General features: G+C 32.7%; 1 protein-coding gene across 4 annotated transcripts in view; it reads left to right on the top strand.

The window, feature by feature from the left end:
• Positions 1-1,533: 1,533 nt before the first annotated feature.
• Positions 1,534-20,544, top strand: part of LOC143064414 (fatty-acid amide hydrolase 1-like) — a 57,850-nt gene continuing 38,839 nt past the window's right edge. Inside the window, exons 1-6 of one of the 4 annotated variants that reach the window (XM_076237231.1) lie at positions 1,534-1,769; positions 11,022-11,255; positions 15,424-15,537; positions 18,107-18,163; positions 18,519-18,680; positions 18,808-19,076. In XM_076237231.1, the coding sequence (XP_076093346.1) occupies positions 11,040-11,255; positions 15,424-15,537; positions 18,107-18,163; positions 18,519-18,680; positions 18,808-19,076 (818 nt within the window). In that variant the 5' untranslated portion in view covers positions 1,534-1,769; positions 11,022-11,039. Of the gene's footprint in view, positions 1,770-5,457; positions 5,536-11,021; positions 11,256-15,423; positions 15,538-18,106; positions 18,164-18,518; positions 18,681-18,807; positions 19,077-20,544 lie in introns of those variants that run through there. The other 3 variants (XM_076237228.1, XM_076237230.1, XM_076237229.1) reach the window with 3 other exon arrangements.

The following is a 20,544-nucleotide window of genomic DNA, read 5'->3' on the forward strand; positions in this document are numbered from 1 at the left end:
AAACTGAGCAAATTGAAATTAGAAATTAAATGCATTATAGGGACAGATGAAGGCGGTCTAACAAGAACCATAAGAAACCAATATTCGAAAAAAAATTTTAACATGTTTAAAGCGTTTAACTTATATTATGCAACTAGGAGAAATAACTTATTTTGATTCCAAAATCATCTAGTTTTAGCTTATTTAAAAATAAGTAACTGATTCAAACTCGTAGAATACAAGGTATAGAAATATTGGAACTTACCAAGATCCGACACGAAAAATACATGGTATTGGAATATCAACCCAATACATTTTCCGTTTTATTGATATCTCCATTGATGACTCTCCGACTGGGCGTGTTAGCTTCATGTCAGCGGAAAAATAGAAGTTACCAGGGATGGTCACAGGCATTGGAGAGATACTCATATGAGAAATGGTTGATGGTGTGTTAGGGTTCTTGTCTGTAACAAAGTAACCGTATAAAGTTAAATGGATCAGTTTTAAACATTTTCTTTGTTGTATTTTTATGCTTCCTTTGTAACAAAAAAAGATAACACAAAAACTAAGAATTTTCAATAACAAATTGTCACTCTTGAAAACATGTAAAAGTTAAAAGAAGCTTACATTTGTCTGTCTTTTCTTTGTGTAATTTTTTTACAGTTTTTTCATATCATTACTTTTTAATGAGTCGGACACTATTGTGACGAAAATTCTGAATTATAATTTACTTGAAAAGAATATTCGTGCATTGACAATAATTAATACAGAAATTATCATCTTACGTTCCCAACAAAGATCGGCAAAGAATAATCATAATTTAGATTTGAAAAAATAAATTGATGAATAAAAATGTATAGGCTACTCACTACAGTTGGAGACTTGAAGCGATGTATACTCAGCCAGAACACCACCAATAGAAAACAAGAGTATCCATGTTAATTTTTCCATCGCTGGTTAATTGTGAACAAGCCTCAGAGTAAGTTGCACTGTTGTTCAAAGCGTGCGATGAGATTGATGATGATGGAAGTTTTTAACGACCTTGACTGGCTATACAGCCTTTGCACGGTCAGGTCATGAGATTGTGAGGTGATGCCGGCTTTTATTGTTCAGAAACATGTCGGATTAACCGAGTTATGGCCTTCGTTATATTGACGTCTTTGCTATCTGATAAAATAATTAGAAGTAAATGCATTTAAATTTATATTCTGATAAAAGTAATGAGAAAGATTACAATTAAGGGATCGTTTTACAATAATATGTTTATATACACATCGATCAAGAGGTTACAGGGTACCTTAGAATAATTTGCTTTTACGTCAAAAGGCTAAGACAGTCACAGAGTCAATCAAAACTTATTGTGGATTTATTTTTAGCCGATTCCTGTGACCAACTTCTTCGCTAGCCAAGGGTTACGATCCACTCCCCTTGCGAAGATGTGTGGCCAATAGATAAACTCGAAATTTCTTTGTTCTGACGTTGGTCTTCTATTTATCTTACTTTTCGTAGTATGTTCATTTATATTTATACAAACAAATACATGATATTGAAGATGATTGAATGTAGCGTGGCACCAGAGACATATAATACTATATGTCTCTTGTGGCACTAGGCAATTTTCATTTCCATTATTTCGTCACTAAAGTGTGTTTGTTTTGATGTCCAAAGTTGGAAACTCTTCAATTTACTATGGAATTTATTCAAATATTATAATTTAAGAAGCTGCATCAATTGTGTTTTAGTCACAGCCTCTTCATAGAAAAGACATGGTATTGAATCCAGTCATTAAGGTAGGGGAATAAGTACTTTATATTCATAGTCGGCATGTATAACTAACTAAAACAACCAAAGTATGTCAGCGCTGGCATTCAAAGCATATAAGTATAATAATGCAAAAAAAAAGCAACATGAATATGGTTTACAGAACTTAATGGAAGTAAGTTTCGTATTAGGCCAACTAAAATTAATTAGTAGATTTTCATCCAAAGTTTTGAAAAAAATGGGGCGGGTGGGAGGATTTTATTTTTTAAATTTTATTCAATTTGAAACCTTCTTGTGGCGTGAACTTCATATATATGCAAGTGTTATAATTACAAAATTTAGCTTATACCATGTAAATGTTTAAACATGTATAAAGAATCGTACATAATTCTTGAATAAACATCTCTGATATGCAATGCGGACTGTTCTACATGCAATTGCTACTTTAGAAACATATTTTCAGCAAACAGTAAAACCATGGAGAAATTCTCTATTCATTTGACTACCAACTCCAAATTTATTTTGCTCTCTAAGCGATGGTTTGTAGTCCCCATAAACTTATACAAATGCAATGGTATGCAGCACAAGTATTATGAATGAAATGAACACTCAAACAAGTGTTGCCAAGAATAGTAAAGTTGGCGCTTTTAAGATTCTCAAGTTATGCAACAAGTGACGCATATATACATTGTAAAAGGTATTTTGTGTTTTTAAACAAAAACAATAGCCATAGGTAAATCTAAGGGTTTTTTAGTACACAATGTGTATGTTTGCCGACTTTTTGAACTCTTTTTTTTCAACCAATTTGTTCCACGATTCTTGCACTTTGGAAATCATTCACAGCCCAAATTTGCTTACACAAAGTCAATGTATTATTAAATAAATCCACAATTTTCTGATGAAAGAAATTTCCAATTTGTGACATACCGCGATTTGCGTTGGACACAGCGTATTTAATACTCGTAACCCGAATATTTCATGCCCTTCTGGTAATCTTTCTATATTCTCCGTAGATGATACTGTCATCATTGAGCAGCAGATTTTGTCAACATAATCGTTTTAAAGTACTCGAAACAAGAAATATGAAAACCGAAATTTTATAAAACAGGAAGTTCGAATGAAACGAAATTATTGACGGTTACCGGTAACGGAAATGAACAAAATCCGGAAATCGTAAATTTTGCAAAATAAAAAAAATCGGGGCGGGACGATTTCAGAGGGGCGGGCGGGGATGAAAATCTATCAATTAATTTTAATTGGCCTTATGACTTGAAAAAAAATAATTATAGTATTTCATGAAATTATATAATTATGTAAAATGGATGTAGAACTTTTCAAAAAAGGGAAAAAAGGGGGGTTGCTCCAGTCATGCTTTGAAAACAGTGATTCCCTATATAATCCACCAAATGTTTCCCACATAAAGGGGGTCGGGCCCCAGCCCCCCTTTATGGATCCGCCGATGTCGAACGTATCAAAAAGAAAAGAAAAATAACAATTTACATGAGCCCCTTTCGGTTAATTTAGATAAAAACCCAACTTTACATTGAAGTTATTTTTTGTCATGGTAACCGTTTTGGGGAGACACGACATCTTGAGCAATTTTGGAAATTGTAGACTTAAACTAAACTTTAAAACCATCATATTCCGGAAATCGCTTACGAAACTGGAATTTTGAATTTCGAGCGCAGATTGACCCGAATTTATGGTCAAACGTAATTTATTTGTTCCATACTTTCATAATTTTGATATATGTTTTAGTACGTTAAGAATTAAATATAAGAATTTGAGTCAAGATGGTGGTCATGAATTTGACAGCTAATGTCACTTTAAAGCAAACTGTATCGAACTCTTTTAAGTCGTTTGTATTTTTCCTTCTTCCGGTTTAGATTTTGATGGTTGTTTCTTGTTGACCATTACGCCATACGTGGTATAAATGGCATTATGCACACATAATCATTGCTCAGTAAATTATAATTATAAAATAGACTGCAATGTCAGTAAAACCGGCTTTTATTTGAGTTAGATTCAAATGGTAAACCAATACAATTTACTTTGTATAATGCATAGAATTGATTTGTTTTAATCCTGTTTATGAATCAAGAAAGGGGCCCATGATACGAAAAATAGACCGATTATCGTGCTATCCTAACCCGAAAGATTTATTCGTTGTATTCCACTGATCTAAGATTACTAAAATTATGCACCTCGCATGTTGGTGAGGTCTATTACGGGGTGAATTGAAATATTCTGGTTAGTACTGGCCTCATTGAGAAGGTAATTTCATATTTGTGCTGCCTCAAATCTGAAAGATGTTTTACAATAAGAGGATGTTCTTGGTCTAGGTATTATTATTAAGGTCAGATTTGGAATAAAAGGACATATATTTATCAATATTTCTAAAGGTCTTCAAAGCAACTGTGGGCATTCTATGAGTTCTTATATTTTTTGTTTGAAATCTGCAGAAAGGTTTCAGAAGAAATTTGATAATCATCATAAATGAAGCAAAGTTTTTATTTTTTGTATTTTGTTCTCCAAATTGAAATACCAAGTCAAAAGAACAGTAACTGAAGTTAGACGTGATAATAAACATGAGTTATTTTATCCAGCTGTGATCATCGGTTACGGCATACCCGTAGCCAGAGGGGTTCGGACGACCCTCCCCCCCCCCCCCTGAAATCAAATAAGCACTGTTAAAGTCTAACGTTTTCTTCAAATTGTGACTGTTAAAGTCGAGTTCATGAGTCCAACGACCCCCCCCCCCCCCCCCCCCTTGGAAATTCCTGGCTACGGGCCTGTACGGTGTTTCCTAATTCTTTCCAAAACGCTTAATGGTAAGACTATTTGGTAATCTGGGGAGGGGTAATTTTTCTGAATTGATCAATTCATTTCAATCATCTGTTGCTACGGATGACTTTGTTCGGATTTTTTTTTCACTTCAGTATCATGAGTACACGTATATTATGTTGCCCGTATTTCAGTGTGTGTGTGCAGAATATACATGTCCACCTTTTCATTGTAAACTTATTTAGTTTCATACTTGTGCATTACCTGTGCTATAGCTGAGTCTTTTGCTTGTGCTTTTAGTGTTTTATTTTGCATGTGCTTCTGGAATATAAATACTATGTGCTACTATGTGCTGATATTTGACCACTTTTATTTGACATTTGTTTTAATATATATATTGCTTAGATTTTATTTTGCATGTGCTATCATGCATTAATACATGTATGTGCTGTCTGTCTGTATGTTTGTGCTACATATGTATCTGCTTTTGTTACATGTCTGTTTTGTTTATTAACATTAGTCGGTTAATTGTTATTATGTATAATATGAAACCCGACCTTTAAATAAAGATTACTTACTTTTAGTACTCAAGAGCTGAATTACATCCAGGGAAAGCCAGACTTTGACAATAAATTGTCAACAGCATATTAAAAGAAAGGTTTTTACACCAGAAAATTAAAAGACCTCAAGAACTCATTGATTAATTTAAAACATGTAATTGAATCGTGGGCAACCTTTAAAATATATCTAGCATTCCACTTGTTTCAATGTTGTTTTTTTCAAACACAAGCTTAAAAATGACACTGAGCGGAGCGAAGTTTTCTCGCATTTTTTGTGCCAAACAAATATGATGTCAAGTTGGATTTTTACGGAATATTAACATGGTCGATACCATAGCTGTAATCATCTTTTTAGTTTTAATCACTTAATCACGGTTCATAATTTAGATCGTTCCAGTGGGAAGCGAAACCGCAGTCGAAACCGCAACTAACAGTGGTTAGGCTCTTCACCGTTAGTATCAATCAAATAGAATTTTCTTGTTTTAAGTCACTTTTTATTTCAAAGACTGATTCACTTTAGCTATTACAGTCTACGTAATAATATGTTCTTTACATGATAATATGAGGTCCCTCATGGGGTTTTTGATTATGTGATTACTTGGCCATTTTTTTAATGATTATTTGATTATTAAGCCAAATATTTCATGATTATTTGATTACCTAGGACTGTATTTTTAGTTTATGATTATTTGATTACTAAAGATAAGCAAATATTTAATGATTATGTGATTATATTGGCAAAAAAATGGTGATTATGTGATTACTAGGACCCCCCCAATGAGGGGCCTCTAATATGATACCTGAATATGTTTTTTTTTACCAATTTTGTAGATCCCTACATTATTTCATGATTTTATTTTCTACAAAGAATTTATAGAAACCTTATTTTAAAATAATCATACTAATCATTAATGGTCAACAATTTTGTTTAGTTTAAAATATTGTAGACAAGACAAGACAAATACAGAAGCGGTAGGTCTTTTCAATTAATTTTATGTCCTGGACCTTCCTGTACCAAATGTTAATTTGAACCCCTGGTACTTTGACCAAATCAGTCATTTAAAGAACACACTGTTACTAAGACAGAAATCAGTCATTTAAAGAACAGAATTTTACTTAGACTGAATCAGTCATGTAAAGAACACACTGTCACTTCCACCAAATCAGTCATTTAAAGACATACCATTACTTAGACTGAATCAGTCATGTGAAGAACACATTGTTACTTCAACCAATCAGTCATTTAACGAACACACTGTTAAATGTACTCAGGGATTCAAATTAGCGGTGGTTCGACCTTTTAGTTTGTAGAGTCAAAGGTCCTGGACCTTCCAGTACCAAATATTAATTTGAACCCCTGGTACTTCAGCCAAATAAGTCATTTAAAGAACACACTGTTTTTTAGACTGAATCAGTTATGTAAAGAACACACTGTTACTTCAACCAAATCAGTTATTTTAAGAACATACCATTACTTAGACTGAATCAACATGTAAAGAACACACTGTTACTTAGACCAAAGCAGTCATATACATGTAAGGAACACAGCTACTTCAACCAAATCAGTCATTTCAAGAAAACATTGTAACTTTGTCTGAATCAGTCATTTCAAGAACACACTTTTACTTTGACCAAATCAGTCATGTAAAGAAAACATTGTTACTTAGACTGAATCAGTCATGTACAGAACACACTGTTACTTTGACCAAATCTGTCATATAAAGAACACATTGTTACTTCAACCAAATCAGTTATTTAAAGAACACACTGTTACTTAGACCAAAACAGTCATATAAGGAACACTGCTACTTCAACCAAATCAGTCATTTCAAGAACACATTGTTACTTTGACTGAATCAGTCATTTCAAGAACACACTTTTACTTTGACTGAATCAGTCATTTCAAGAACACACTTTTACTTTGACCAAATCAGTAATGTAAAGAAAACATTGTTACTTAGACTGAATCAGTCATGTATAGAACACACTGTTACTTTGACCAAATCTGTCATGTAAAGAACACACTGTTACTTAGACTGAATCAGTCATGTAAAGAACACACTGTTACTTAGACTGAATCAGTCATGTAAAGAACACATTGTAACTTGGACCAAATCAGTCATTAAAAGAACACACTGTTACTTTGACTAAATCTGTCATGTAAAGAACACACTGTTACTTAGACTGAATCAGTCATGTAAACAACACACTGCTACTTAGGCTGAATCAGTCATGTAAACAACACATTGTTACTTCCACCAAATCAGTTATTTAAAGAACACACTGTTTCTCAGACTGAATCAGTCATGTAACGAACACATTGTAACTTGGACCAAATCAATCATGTAAAGAACACACTGTTACTTAGGCTGAATCAGTCATGTAAAGAACACACTGTTACTTAGACCGAATCAATCATGTAAAGAACACACTGTTACTTAGGCTGAATCAGTCATGTAAAGAACACACTGTTACTTCAACCAAATCATTCATTTAAAGAACGCACTGTTTCTCAGACTGAATCAGTCATGTAACGAACACATTGTAACTTGGCCCAAATCAGTCATTTAAAGAACACACTGTTACCTCAACCAAATCAGTCATTTAAAATACACACTGTTACTTAGACTGCATCAGTCATGTAAAGAACACACTGTTACTTCAACCAAATCAGTCATTTAAAGAACACACTGATACTTTGACTGAATCAGCCATGTAAAGAACACACTGTTACTTCAACCATATCTGTCATTTTAAGAACATACCATTACTTAGACTGAATCAGTCATGTAAAGAACACATTGTTACTTCAACCAAATCAGTCATTTAAAGAACACACTGATACTTTGACTGAATCAGCCATGTAAAGAACACACTGTTACTTCAACCATATCTGTCATTTTAAGAACATACCATTACTTAGACTGAATCAGTCATGTAAAGAACACATTGTTACTTCAACCAAATCAGTTATTTAAAGAACACTGTTACTTAGACCAAAGCAGTCATATAAGGAACACACTGCTACTTCAACCAAATCAGTCATTGAAAGAACACACTGTTACTTTGACTGAATCAGTCATGTAAAGAACACATTGTTACTTTGACCAAATCAGTCATGTGAAGAAAATATTGTTACTATGACTGAATCAGTCATGTAAAGAACACACTGTTACTTTGACCAAATCTGTCATGTAAAGAACACACTGTTGCTTTGTCAAAATCTGTCATGTAAAGAACACACTGTTATTTAGACTGAATCGGTCATGTAAAGAACACACTGTTACTTAGACTTAATCAGTCATGTAAAGAAAACACTGTTACTTAGACTGAATCAGTCATGTAAAGAACACACTGTTACTTAGACTGAATCAGTCATTTAAAGAACACACTGTTTCTCAGACTGAATCAGTCATGTAAAGAACACATTGTAACTTGGACCAAATCAGTCATTTAAAGAACACACTGTTACTTCAACCAATCAGTCATTTAAAGAACACACTGTTACTTTGACTGAATCAGCCATGTAAAGAACACACTGTTACTTCAACCAAATCAGTCATTTTAAGAACATACCATTACTTAGACTGAATCAGTCATGTAAAGAACACACTGTTACCTTGACTAAAAATGTCATGTAAAGAACACACTGTTACTTTGACTAAATCTGTCATGTAAAGAACAAACTGTTACTTCAACCAAATCTGTCATGTAAAGAACACATTGTGACTTAGACTGATTCAGTCATGCAAAGAACACATTGTGACTTAGACTGATTCAGTCATGCAAAGAACATACTGATACTTTGACCAAATCATTCATGTAAAGAACACACTGTTACTTTGACCAAATCAGTCATGTAAAGAAAACATTGTCACTTAGCCTGAGTCAGTCATGCAAAAAACATGCTGTTACTTCTACCAAATCAGACATGTAAAAACATGTTACACAACCAAATCAGCGATGTAACTAACACACTGTTATTTAGAACAAGTCACAAATCTATGGGTTATTATTGTCGAGCCTGCAACTTTTGTTGCAGAAAGCTCGACATGGGGATAGTGATCTGGCGGCGGCGGCGGCAGCGTTAGCTCAGTTCTTAAAAGCTTTATATTATAGAAGGTGGAAGACCTGGATGCTTCATACTTTGTATATAGATGCTTCATGTTACGAAGTTTCCGTCAGTCACATGTCCAATGTCCTTGACGTCATTTTCATGGTTCAGTGACCACTTGAAAAAAAAGTTCAAATTTTTTGTAATGTTGAATTCTCTCTTATTATAAGTAATAGGATAACTATATTTGATATGTGCGTACCTTGCAAGGTCTTCACAGTTTTCACTTGACCTCGACCTCATTTCATGGATCAGTGAACAAGGTTAAGTTTTGGTGGTCAAGTCCATATCTCAGATACTATAAGCAATAGGGTTAGTATATTTAGTGTATGGAAGGACTGTAAGGTGTACATGTCCAACTGGCAGGTGTCATCTGACCTTGACCTCATTTTCATGGTTCAGTGGTTATAGTTACTTTTTTGTGTTTCGGTCTGTTTTTCTCATACTATATGCAATAGGTCTACTATATTTGTTGTATGGAATGATTGTAAGGTGTACATGTCTAGCGGGCAGATGTCATGTGACCTTGATCTCATTTTCATGGTTCAGTGGTCAAAGTTAAGTTTTTGAGTTTTGGTCTTTTTATCTAATACTATATGCAATAGGTCAACTATATTTGGTGTATTGAAATATTTTATGATCTTTATGTCAGTCGCACAGGTTTTATTTGACCGTGACCTCATTTTCACGGTTTATTGCACAGTGTCAAGTTTTTATGTTTTGGTCTATTTTTCTTAAACTATAAGTAATAAGTCAACTATATATGTTGTATAGAAGCATTGTTAGCTGTACATGTCTGCCTGGCATGGTTCATCTGACCTTGACCTCATTTTCAAGGTTCATTGGTCTTTGTTTAGTTATCTTGGTTAATGTTAAGTTAATGTGACAGTTGTAGTAAAGCTTAGCTTTATACTTAGGACTATCAACATAATATCAATGATTAGTATAGAAGGCGAGACATTTCAGCGTGTGCACTCTTGTAATTATTATTATAATTATATTTTCATTATTATAATCATTTATATAAAAATAATTTCCAGTTGGTACATGTATGTCTGAAACTATTAAATTTTTTGTATTTGGATTTAATAATATTAAAGTAAGGTAACACTTTTCTTTACAAGATGGACATTTCAAAAGGAAGTGCTGTATTGCAGCATAACATACAAATTTGTTTGTTTGCCTCCTGGATTTTAAAAACGGCTGGAAATTAAAGTCATATGAAACCTCAAATTAAAAAAAAATTATGCATATGTCTTTTATGACTAAATGGATTTTTCATTATAAAACTTATGTACATATACTTTTTTGTGAAGAAAATTCTTTAATTTGTCGACATTTTGACGAAGTTTACTTAGTTTTTTAATTACTTGCTTCCAGGAAGCAATTCGCAGACATATAATCGGTATGCAAGTGACCTTAGCGTGACCCTTCTCGTAAAAATCCGGTGATCCCAATAGGCATGGATCTGTCATTTAAATAAACTATTATCTGATTGTACATATTAAACACGTGCTCAATATCCATGCTTCTTTGTTGATTGTTTACTATAAGTGGACAATCGGTAAACTATGGCTTTAAAACACTACAATTAAGTAGCTGCTATATTTTCACACAAAATAACAGAGAGAAAAGAAAATGAAGATTATACGTGAAAAAATGATAAAATCATGTACAGAAGACTAAATTTATGATATAAACATGCATTGGTTCAATAAATGGATAAACATTATTTTTCACCAGTCACTCGTTTCATATGACTTTAACTTACGTTTAGAAAATTTTGTTTTTTGTTTGTCTTTATTTACGCCTGGTTTATTCAGTAGCAGGGTACAGATAGAATGATAAGAACTTTGTGGAAACAGTGGGATTCAGACAGCCCAAAGCAGAAAAAAATTGTTATTGGAGTCATAGCTGGAAGTTACCTTTCATATCGTGCAGGAAAATTACTTCACCATTATTATAAGAAGTATGAAAACAATCAGAAAATTATAAGGAAGAAGGAAGAATGCAGAGAGTCAAAAGAGAAACTAGAGGAATTTCTCATGGAGAAAAAAGTAATGAATAATGTTTTTTAATGTATATTTTTCAATTAAAAAAAACTAATTAAGCAATCTTAAAATACAACTGAATTTTTTGATGATCTTTAATAAATAAAAGGTATACATGGTATAGTCATCTATTAAAGAAAGAAAATATTACACATTTAAAGGTCAATATGCATACAGTATACTCTTTTGAAAATAGACAAACATCTACATATTAACACTAGTATGTAAAGATAAAAAACAATGCAAAATCTAGATATGTTTAGGTTGCAAATTGAACAGATCTTCTATTATCTGCACTTTTAAACCCAATTTTTGAATACCTAGATTTTTTTTTAATAATTATGTTGAATACAATTAAAAACAAAAATTCATCATATAACAATACTTTTTTTCAGTCTGATTTGATGTTCTGTGGATTCATTTATTTCAAGCCCATGATTCTTTTTTTTACAAATTAATTTGTGGTAAACCTATACCCTAAAAGTCTATAAAGACGTATCCAAGAATGATAATATATATAATAATAATTATACCAGGAACAATAATGAATAACACATCAATGCAATATATGCAGATAAGAACTAAATAAATGGAAAGCACCTAATTCGCCTTTTTAGAATCTAAAGGACTATTGGTAATCTCAATGTTCGTAATGTAGCTTGTAACACCAAGGTGAAAATAATGTTAACTCCCTGGTTGAATTTCAATTGTTAGGAAGTTTTTAACCTATCACAATGTTTTGGCATACTCTTTTGAAAATAAGATTTTGAAACAGCGAATTTAAGGATGAGAATCCATCTAAGGGTTTGTGAGTGACATTAGGGGGGAAAAGATATGATATATTTAACGTAAGAAAGTATTCGTAGGTAATGGTTATCTCAGTGAATTTGTATAATCAGAGATTATGTAGAATCACTAAACTCATAAGTGATTATATAGAATCCCTGAAAATGACCAGTGATTTTACATAATCACTGAACATTTTAATAATTATTCTACAAATTCTCTGAAATTATTTTAGGGATTATCAATAATTCAAAAATCCTTTGTTTGATAAAAATTAAATATGGACAAAATCATACTTTGTTTGTTCTTATTCTTAGAAAGTTTAAGGACAGTAAGTCATGATTTAAATTGTGTAAAGATTCCTACCATCTACTATATTTCATACATATTGCACATCGTTATACATCAATATAGGATGTTAGTTATTGGGTATAGATAAAAAAGTCTAAAATATTTGACGAACATTTCTTTTGTGATTAAAGCAAAAGTATTAAAATCTAGATATACTTTTTTTCTAAGTACTATTTATCATTATGCACATTTCTGTGATTAGCGTCTCATTTGTATACTATTATTTTAGTCAGGTTTGGGACAACTTGTTGTTGAACCAAGGATTTGTATGGTCTTACTAGACAAATCCTTGGTTGAACCTATTGTTCGCAAAGAATTTAATTCATGTAGACACAATTTTTTTGGTTGATATGCAATCTATTTAATTTCAATTTTAATCCATCATAGTTTACTAAGATAATATGACAAAAAACTGAAGTGTAAATCTACAGTGCATGTTATGTGTGGTTCAACAAGTGGTGAATAAGATTTTTGAACATCTGTTCTGTGTATTTTGTGTTTAAATGAACAAGAAATTCAAACTGAGAGAATTGCCGCAACTAAATGTATATAGGAAACCAGACAGAACAAATGATTGGCAGTACCTGTTATGATTTTAATCTATTTCTACATGATAGCCTCTAGGTTTGACACCTCAGATGTTTGTACTGAACACTTTATTTTTCTTCGAAGTGTAAAATCTGATTCGATATGTGAAGGACAATGTTTGTTAAAATGCTGATGTTGTGGTAAAAACATACATGTGATTCAAATAGATGTGCCTGTAGAAAAGCAGGGCAAATGTGCAATAGTTGATGTCATCCAAATTAATTTGTAAAAATAGATGATTGTTTTTGAAATATTGTTCTTAACATTTAAATAAAATTATTGTGCTAGATATTTAAGTATATTGTTTCTAACATTTTTTAATGTATTGATGTTATCATTCTTATACTTCAGTTATTATGTATAATTCCTGACAGTTTTTCTAGTGATTATACATGATCCTTGAAAGTTTTAGTGATTATATATGTAATACTCCCAAACGTGTCCTTCCCCCCAAACGTGTCCGATTCCCCCAAACGTGTCTATTCTCCCCAAACGTGTCCCTAATATTCAATATTCCCCAAACGTGTCCGATTTCAGAACCCCCAAACGTGTCCGATAATTGTTATTCGCAAAAACGTGTCCACTATTATACACGCCAGAACGTCTCACGTCTTTTAGCGCTAAAACATGTATGCCCTAAATGAAATCGATAACGTTTACCGCAATTCTATTCAGAGAGAAAAAACAATTGATGAGGTAGCCATTTATTAGCATTAGTTTGTTCAATACCGTTGTTAATGATTATCATAATTGCAAATTTAATCTTTATCATATTAATTAAATTTTGACTGAAATTGCTTATTGTCCAGTTGCAAGTATTTCATGCTCATTAATAGTGAACATACAAAAAATTTAAGGTAGTTGAATTAATTTTTTACTGTGTAAATTATTTGTGTATTATAAACTCCGGTGATGTCTTTTATATCAATCCGACGGCGATCGTTCAGCAAAGTTTACTTCCATTTATTCAACAGTTCTGATATTTAAAAGCTCATCAAATCATAAACTGTTATTCAGTTTTTTTTAATAAATTTTAGGTTTCGAGCATCACTTAAGACACACGATTAAACATAACGTCAAGTGCCAAATATTTCATGCATTATTTGATTCACATCATGTTAAAAAATTAGATAGGTTCTACAAATGTATTATCATACCGGGAGCCAGTCCACATTTGTCAACACTGGTATCACGCAGTACTTTGATAGTGAACAAATATATCCTGTGGAATTGTTTAGTAAAACTCCCTGGACGATATGACCAGCTACAAATATTACAATAAAGGAGAAATCGTTGATTACAGAAACAATCCTGCTATGAACAAAGGGACTGCTGTTTTAAGTAGCGGTTTCTAGCGAAGAGGTGTAGTAATACAAATAGATAAGTGTCCTAGACGAGGCACATTTTACACGGTAAAAGATGATATAACAGACCTCTGTTTTCAAATAAACAGACACTAGATAAGAATGGCACAATAAAAATGTATTTTTACTAATTGCAAATTAAATTTGTACTGTATCTATTAACTTTAGACTGTTGATTGCGTATTTCAAGTTGCAAGTATTTCATGCATATTTAGAGAGAACATACAAGTTTTAATGTTTTAATGTTTTTACAGTTGTAGTGTATGAATTAACTTTAAACTGTTGATTGCGTATTGTCCAGTTGCAAGTATTTCATGCATATTTAGAGAGAACATACAAGTTTTAATGATTTTACATTTCTAGTGTATAAATTAACTTTAGACTGTTGATTGCGTATTGTCCAATTGTTTTATGCATATTTTGAGAGAAGATAAAAGTTCTAATGCGCAGAGAAAATGACATTTTGAGCAGGTTTTTGTACAGTTTATATAAAAATGTTTGCTTACAATTTACATACGACATAGCCGAAATGACGCCCCACTCTTACCAAGTTTATACTGCCGGTTTAAAAAAAGACCTTACGACTTTATGTTTATTTTTAATGAAATGGTAAAATTATTAAACAAATGAAATAGCAATAACCAAATAACGCTTGATATGGACACGTTTGGGGGATTGAACACGTTTAGGGGTTAGTTGAAAATGGACACGTTTGGGCGCCCATACATGTTTTGCAGTTCAATGACGTCGATGTGGACACGTTTGGGGGAATCGGACACGTTTGGGGGGACGGACACGTTTCTGAGTGTTACATATATAATCCCTAAACTGACCAGAGAATCACTGAAATTTTCAGGGATTCAACATAATCACTGATTATACATATTCACTGTAACATATATACTTACAAGGGAGACAGATTTATATAAGTTTTTCAAAACTTGTTTCCCAATCCAATATCTAACTGTATGTAACATTGTAATTTTTCATTAATAAATACTGTTTAAACTAAACTTACATTTATAAAATTATATTGAAATTAATGTTAACTTCCAGTCACTTAAATTTTGTATGATTTTATATAGATTTCCAGAGAAGCTGTACAGAGAATAGTTAGCCTTCCATTTAATGATCTTCAAACAGAATTACAATCAGGAAAGATAACTGCTGTTGAAGTATTACATGCTTATCAAATAAAGGTAATTTTTCAAAGATAATAAAATGCACTGGCAGATCCAGAGTGGGGCGTAGAGGGCGTACGCCCCGCCCCCTTTGCTCGGACATTTTTTGGTAAAATGATTAATCAGACTAGACTTCGTGAACTTTGCCATTTCCCGTGTACTACTATTTAATTTTTATGCGACAATTCTTGACTTATAAAGATATTTTTCGCTGGAATTTACTGATTATCAAAGTCATGTGGTTCGCTATGGTGGAGTTGACCTGCAGTGCCTCGAATAAAACGTCTCTCAGTCATTTTGAAATTCAAATTACAGTAACACATTGCGTAGGCTGAGGATGACAATCACGACACCTTCAAAGCGATACTGGATTTAACAAGAACATATTGACTTCTATTCTATTATTCCACCGAACAGAAAGTAATGCTCTATAGACTATTACACTCTCATGAAAAAAAAGTCCCACAGCAATATTATCTAACTATGGAAACATGTTTAACCCCAAACGCCCCAGCCTTTTTAAAAAAAATATAGCTGAATAATGATCCCCATTCAGTATAAGCTATATAGATTTAAAGTCGTAAGTACGAACCATTTGATTTGAGGAGACAGTCTAAATATTTGAGAGAAAAAAAATTGTCTCTGATTTTTGCCTTAAACAAAAATTCTTTACACAAAACAAAAATCTTGTCCACTTTTTTGCTATTAGAAACGAAAATTCACAACAGAATTATTTAGCATTAAATGAACATGATGAATAAAAGCGGGCATATTTTTTTGTGGCAGGGGTTTTCATGTCTGACCGGAACTGATATATATGGAATACTTTTTTCAAGAACAGACTGCAACCTGCCTGCTGGGTGTGGCCTTTATGTCTCCATTTGTCGGCCGTCATTCATAAATTCATTGTCATCAAATTCAGATTCATTCTTAGCCTTTGATTGATTTGGAACCCTTTACTTCCTTTAATGTTGTTCGTGAAACATATCAACCAAACATTTGGATAAAATTTGAGTCAAAATTTGCTTGTTTGTCTTTTTTAACTCGTGTCGGTCGTATTTCAAGTTCAATCGAATAGCCCAGCGTATATCTTGTTTACAACAAGAAATCTGTGAGGTTATTCTAACTTAACTTACAACATACGTGCGAGAATTTTCCATGTCTATGTTTTACTGACAAATCCCACATTAAATGTATCAGTACATAGCTTTGGATCCATACTATCATTTTATGATAGACAATTAATAGGGAGAATACAGCATCGAAAATGTCCAACCCTTACACCTTAACAGCAATTACAACATTTGCATGTCCCACGCCAGGAACCGTTTAAAAAGTGCATATTTCACTTATTTTATGTTTTTATGCCCCACCTACGATAGTAGAGGGGCATTATGTTTTCTGGTCTGTGCGTCCGTTCGTCCGTCTGTCTGTCTGTCTGTCTGTCTGTCTGTCTGTCTGTCTGTCTGTTCGTCCGTCTGTCCCGCTTCAGGTTAAAGTTTTTGGTCAAGGTAGTTTTTGATGAAGTTGAAGTCCAATCAACTTGAAACTTAGTACACATGTTCCTTATGATATGATCTTTCTAATTTTAAAGCCAAATTAAACTTTTGACCCCAATTTCATGGTCCACTGAACATAGAAAATGACAGTGCATGTTTCAGGTTAAAGTTTTTGGTCAAGGTAGTTTTTGATGAAGTTGAAGTCCAATCAACTTGAAACTTAGTACACATGTTCTCTATGATATTATCTTTCTAATTTTAATGCCTAATTATATTTTTTATCCAATTTCATGGTCCATTGAACATGGAAAATAATAGTGCGAGTGGGGCATCCGTGTACTTTGGACACATTCTTGTTAGTCCTAAAAAGGGCCCAAAAATTTTTTCGCATAGCTCCACTCGGCGATCTTTAAAAACTACGCCCCCTCTTTCAAAAATCCTGGATCCAACCCTGAAATGGGTTTATATGACAAAATATAGTTAAAGAAATTACTTAAAAGCAATTCAAACTATTAACTCCAAAGCAAGTTAAATAGATATATTTTTTTAACAAGATCCTCTTAGAGTAATAGACTGGTTTCAAAAGCATCAGATCTGTATTTATCATCAAAACAATGGAATGAAATTACAAAGTTGCTTAAGACAGTATCAGTCCGCAGGATAACATTGAACTATAAAAATTTAACATCATGATATCAGTCCATATGATAAATGGTCTGGAATATTGAGAGAAAATAACATGATATAAGTCCCCATGTACTGTAAATAATGGACTGTCTAAGTAAAATAGTATGGTGTCATTCCCCATGTAAAAAATGGACTGTCATAGAAAATTAACATGATACAAGTTCCATGCAAAAAATGCACTGTCTCCTCCAGGTGCGAGATTTTCTTGCTGCATTAAAGACCCATTGATGGCCTTCGGCTGTTGTCTGCTCTATGGTTGGATTGTTGTCTATATAACACATTCCCCATTTCTATTCTCAATTATATATGTCATATTAAAATAACATGTCTACAAAATATCCAGCAATAGAATTTATCATTAAAGTAGCAACCAAAATTATATTTACATTTGTGTTTTTCAGGCACTGGAAGTTGATAAACTTACAAATTGTATCACAGAAGTAATATGGGAAGCTGAGGTTAGTACCCTGGAATGGATGTTTGAATTTGATGTTAATGAATTTTTGTTTGCTTAATGATGAGTTTGCATGTCAGAGTTTTTGAAACAGATGCTTGTATTTATGTTTAACAGGCAATTCAGGAACTGGTAACTTCATAGTATTTTATGAAGTATTGTGATATGACAAAAAGTATTATCTGGCAAATCTTAGAGATTTGAGAAGTTAAAATAAACCTTGTGATGTACAGTTGTTGGCGACTTTATGCAGATCATGTATTTACCACAAAAAGAATTTAGACATATGTCTGTAGAAAACTTTAACAAAATATTTTACTAACATTTATATATATTTGTTCCAATAAATTTCTTTTTAGGAAATTGCTTTAAGTAGAGATTTGAATGCCAATAAGAAGGGTCCACTGCATGGTATTCCAATAAGTTTAAAAGAAAACTACATGATACCTGGTTATGATTGTACAGCTGGACTTGCTTCCTACTTGGATAAACCGGCTGAACAGGAGAATGTTCTTGTACAGGTATAATTTAAAAAGAACTTATTTCTGAATACCTTTTCTAAATTTCAATTACTAATTATTTGTTAATTTCTTTGAATTACAAAGTATTGTTAGAAGTTTGACCTGATTGTTTTATCTACCTGTTTAGGTGTTGAAACAGGCAGGAGCAGTACCATTTGTCAGAACCAATATTCCACAAGGAATGATGACGTACGAATGTTCTAATCCAATCCACGGGGTCACAGGCAATCCACATGATCCTAATCGTATACCAGGAGGATCATCTGGAGGGGAGGCAGCATTAATTGCAGGAGGAGGATCTATATTAGGATTTGGAAGTGACATTGGAGGTAGTCTCAGAATTCCTGCTCACATGTGTGGATGTTGCTCTCTCAAACCTACTGTTGGAAGGCTCAGGTACTTTTAACTGTACTGGTATTAACATTTTTTTGTTATATAAAACAACTTTAATAAGAAAGAAAAAGTCCTAATGCATGTGAACCCAAAAATTTAAACTAAACTATTATAGTGATATTTGACATATATTATAGGGTTATTGCATGAATATTGGGGAATATTGTCCCGAGTAGAATTTTATATTGCACGAGCTTGCGAGTGCAATATATGTTCTACGAGGGACAATATTCCCCAATATTCATGCAATAACCCTTTTATTGTATAGCAATATTATAGAAAAGTAAAAATTGGTGTAAACTAAGATTTTGTCGTTGATGACGTCATGAATTTTGAAGATTTATTGCACTAGTGCAATATTAGAATTTATTGCACGCTAACTTTTGGTTACTTTCTGTTGGAAATATTATATTGCTATACAATAATGAGAAATATTGCACAGAGCAGTATATTATATTGCATGACCTTGTGAGAAAGTATGTAATGCAATATCAGTCAAGATGCAATTTTTGTTAACTCATCTATAATCCTATTTTTAGTATGAAAATACGGTGGTGTGGTATTATCACCAATGAGGCAACATTCCACCAGAGGAACTGATTGTTCTAGAAAAACTTAATTTTGAGGACTGTGTTCAGCAATATAAAACATTTCTTTGTGGTTAATTTGATAACCACAAAGCACAAACACAAAATAAATGTCAAAGATTAGAATAAAGACTGGCATTTTTTTCTAAAATGAAATATAGTTATAATCCCTATATATATTGTATAGTTACGAAAAAGAAAAATAAGTGCTTTATTGTGCATGCATCATTCCGACTGTTTTAACAAATACCAATTTATTTCTTATTGTTCAAATCAAGTTTTCAAAGGAAGATAACTCAAGTAGTAAAATATTTGTAAAAGGGTGTTAATGAAATTTTTATTTTTAGCTCACCTGTCCCGAAGGGACAAGTGAGCTTATGCCATCACTTGGCGTCCGTCGTCGTCCGTCGTCCGTCGTCTGTCGTCGTCGTCTGTCGTCGTAAACTATTTCAAGAATCTTCTCCTCTGAAACTACTGGGCCAAATACTTCCAAACTTTAATTGAATGTTCCTTAGGGTATCTAGTTTGTAAATTGTATCCGAAGTTATGATCTATCAACAAACATGGTCGCCATTGCTAAAAATAGAACATAGGGGTCAAATGCAGTTTTTGGCTTATAACTCAAAAACCAAAGCATTTAGAGCAAATCTGACATGGGGTAATATTGTTTATCAGGTCAAGATCTATCTGCCCTGAAATTTTCAGATGAATCAGACAACCTGTTGTTGGGTTGCTGCCCCTGAATTGGTAATTTTAAGGAAATTTTGCTGTTTTTGGTTATTATCTTGAATATTATTATAGATAGAGATAAACTGTAAACAGGAATAATGTTCAGCAAAGTAAGATTTACAAATAAGTCAACATGACGGAAATGGTCAGTTGAC

The sequence above is a fragment of the Mytilus galloprovincialis genome, chromosome 2, assembly GCF_965363235.1.
Source record: "Mytilus galloprovincialis chromosome 2, xbMytGall1.hap1.1, whole genome shotgun sequence".
Taxonomy (NCBI): Eukaryota; Metazoa; Mollusca; class Bivalvia; order Mytilida; family Mytilidae; genus Mytilus; species Mytilus galloprovincialis.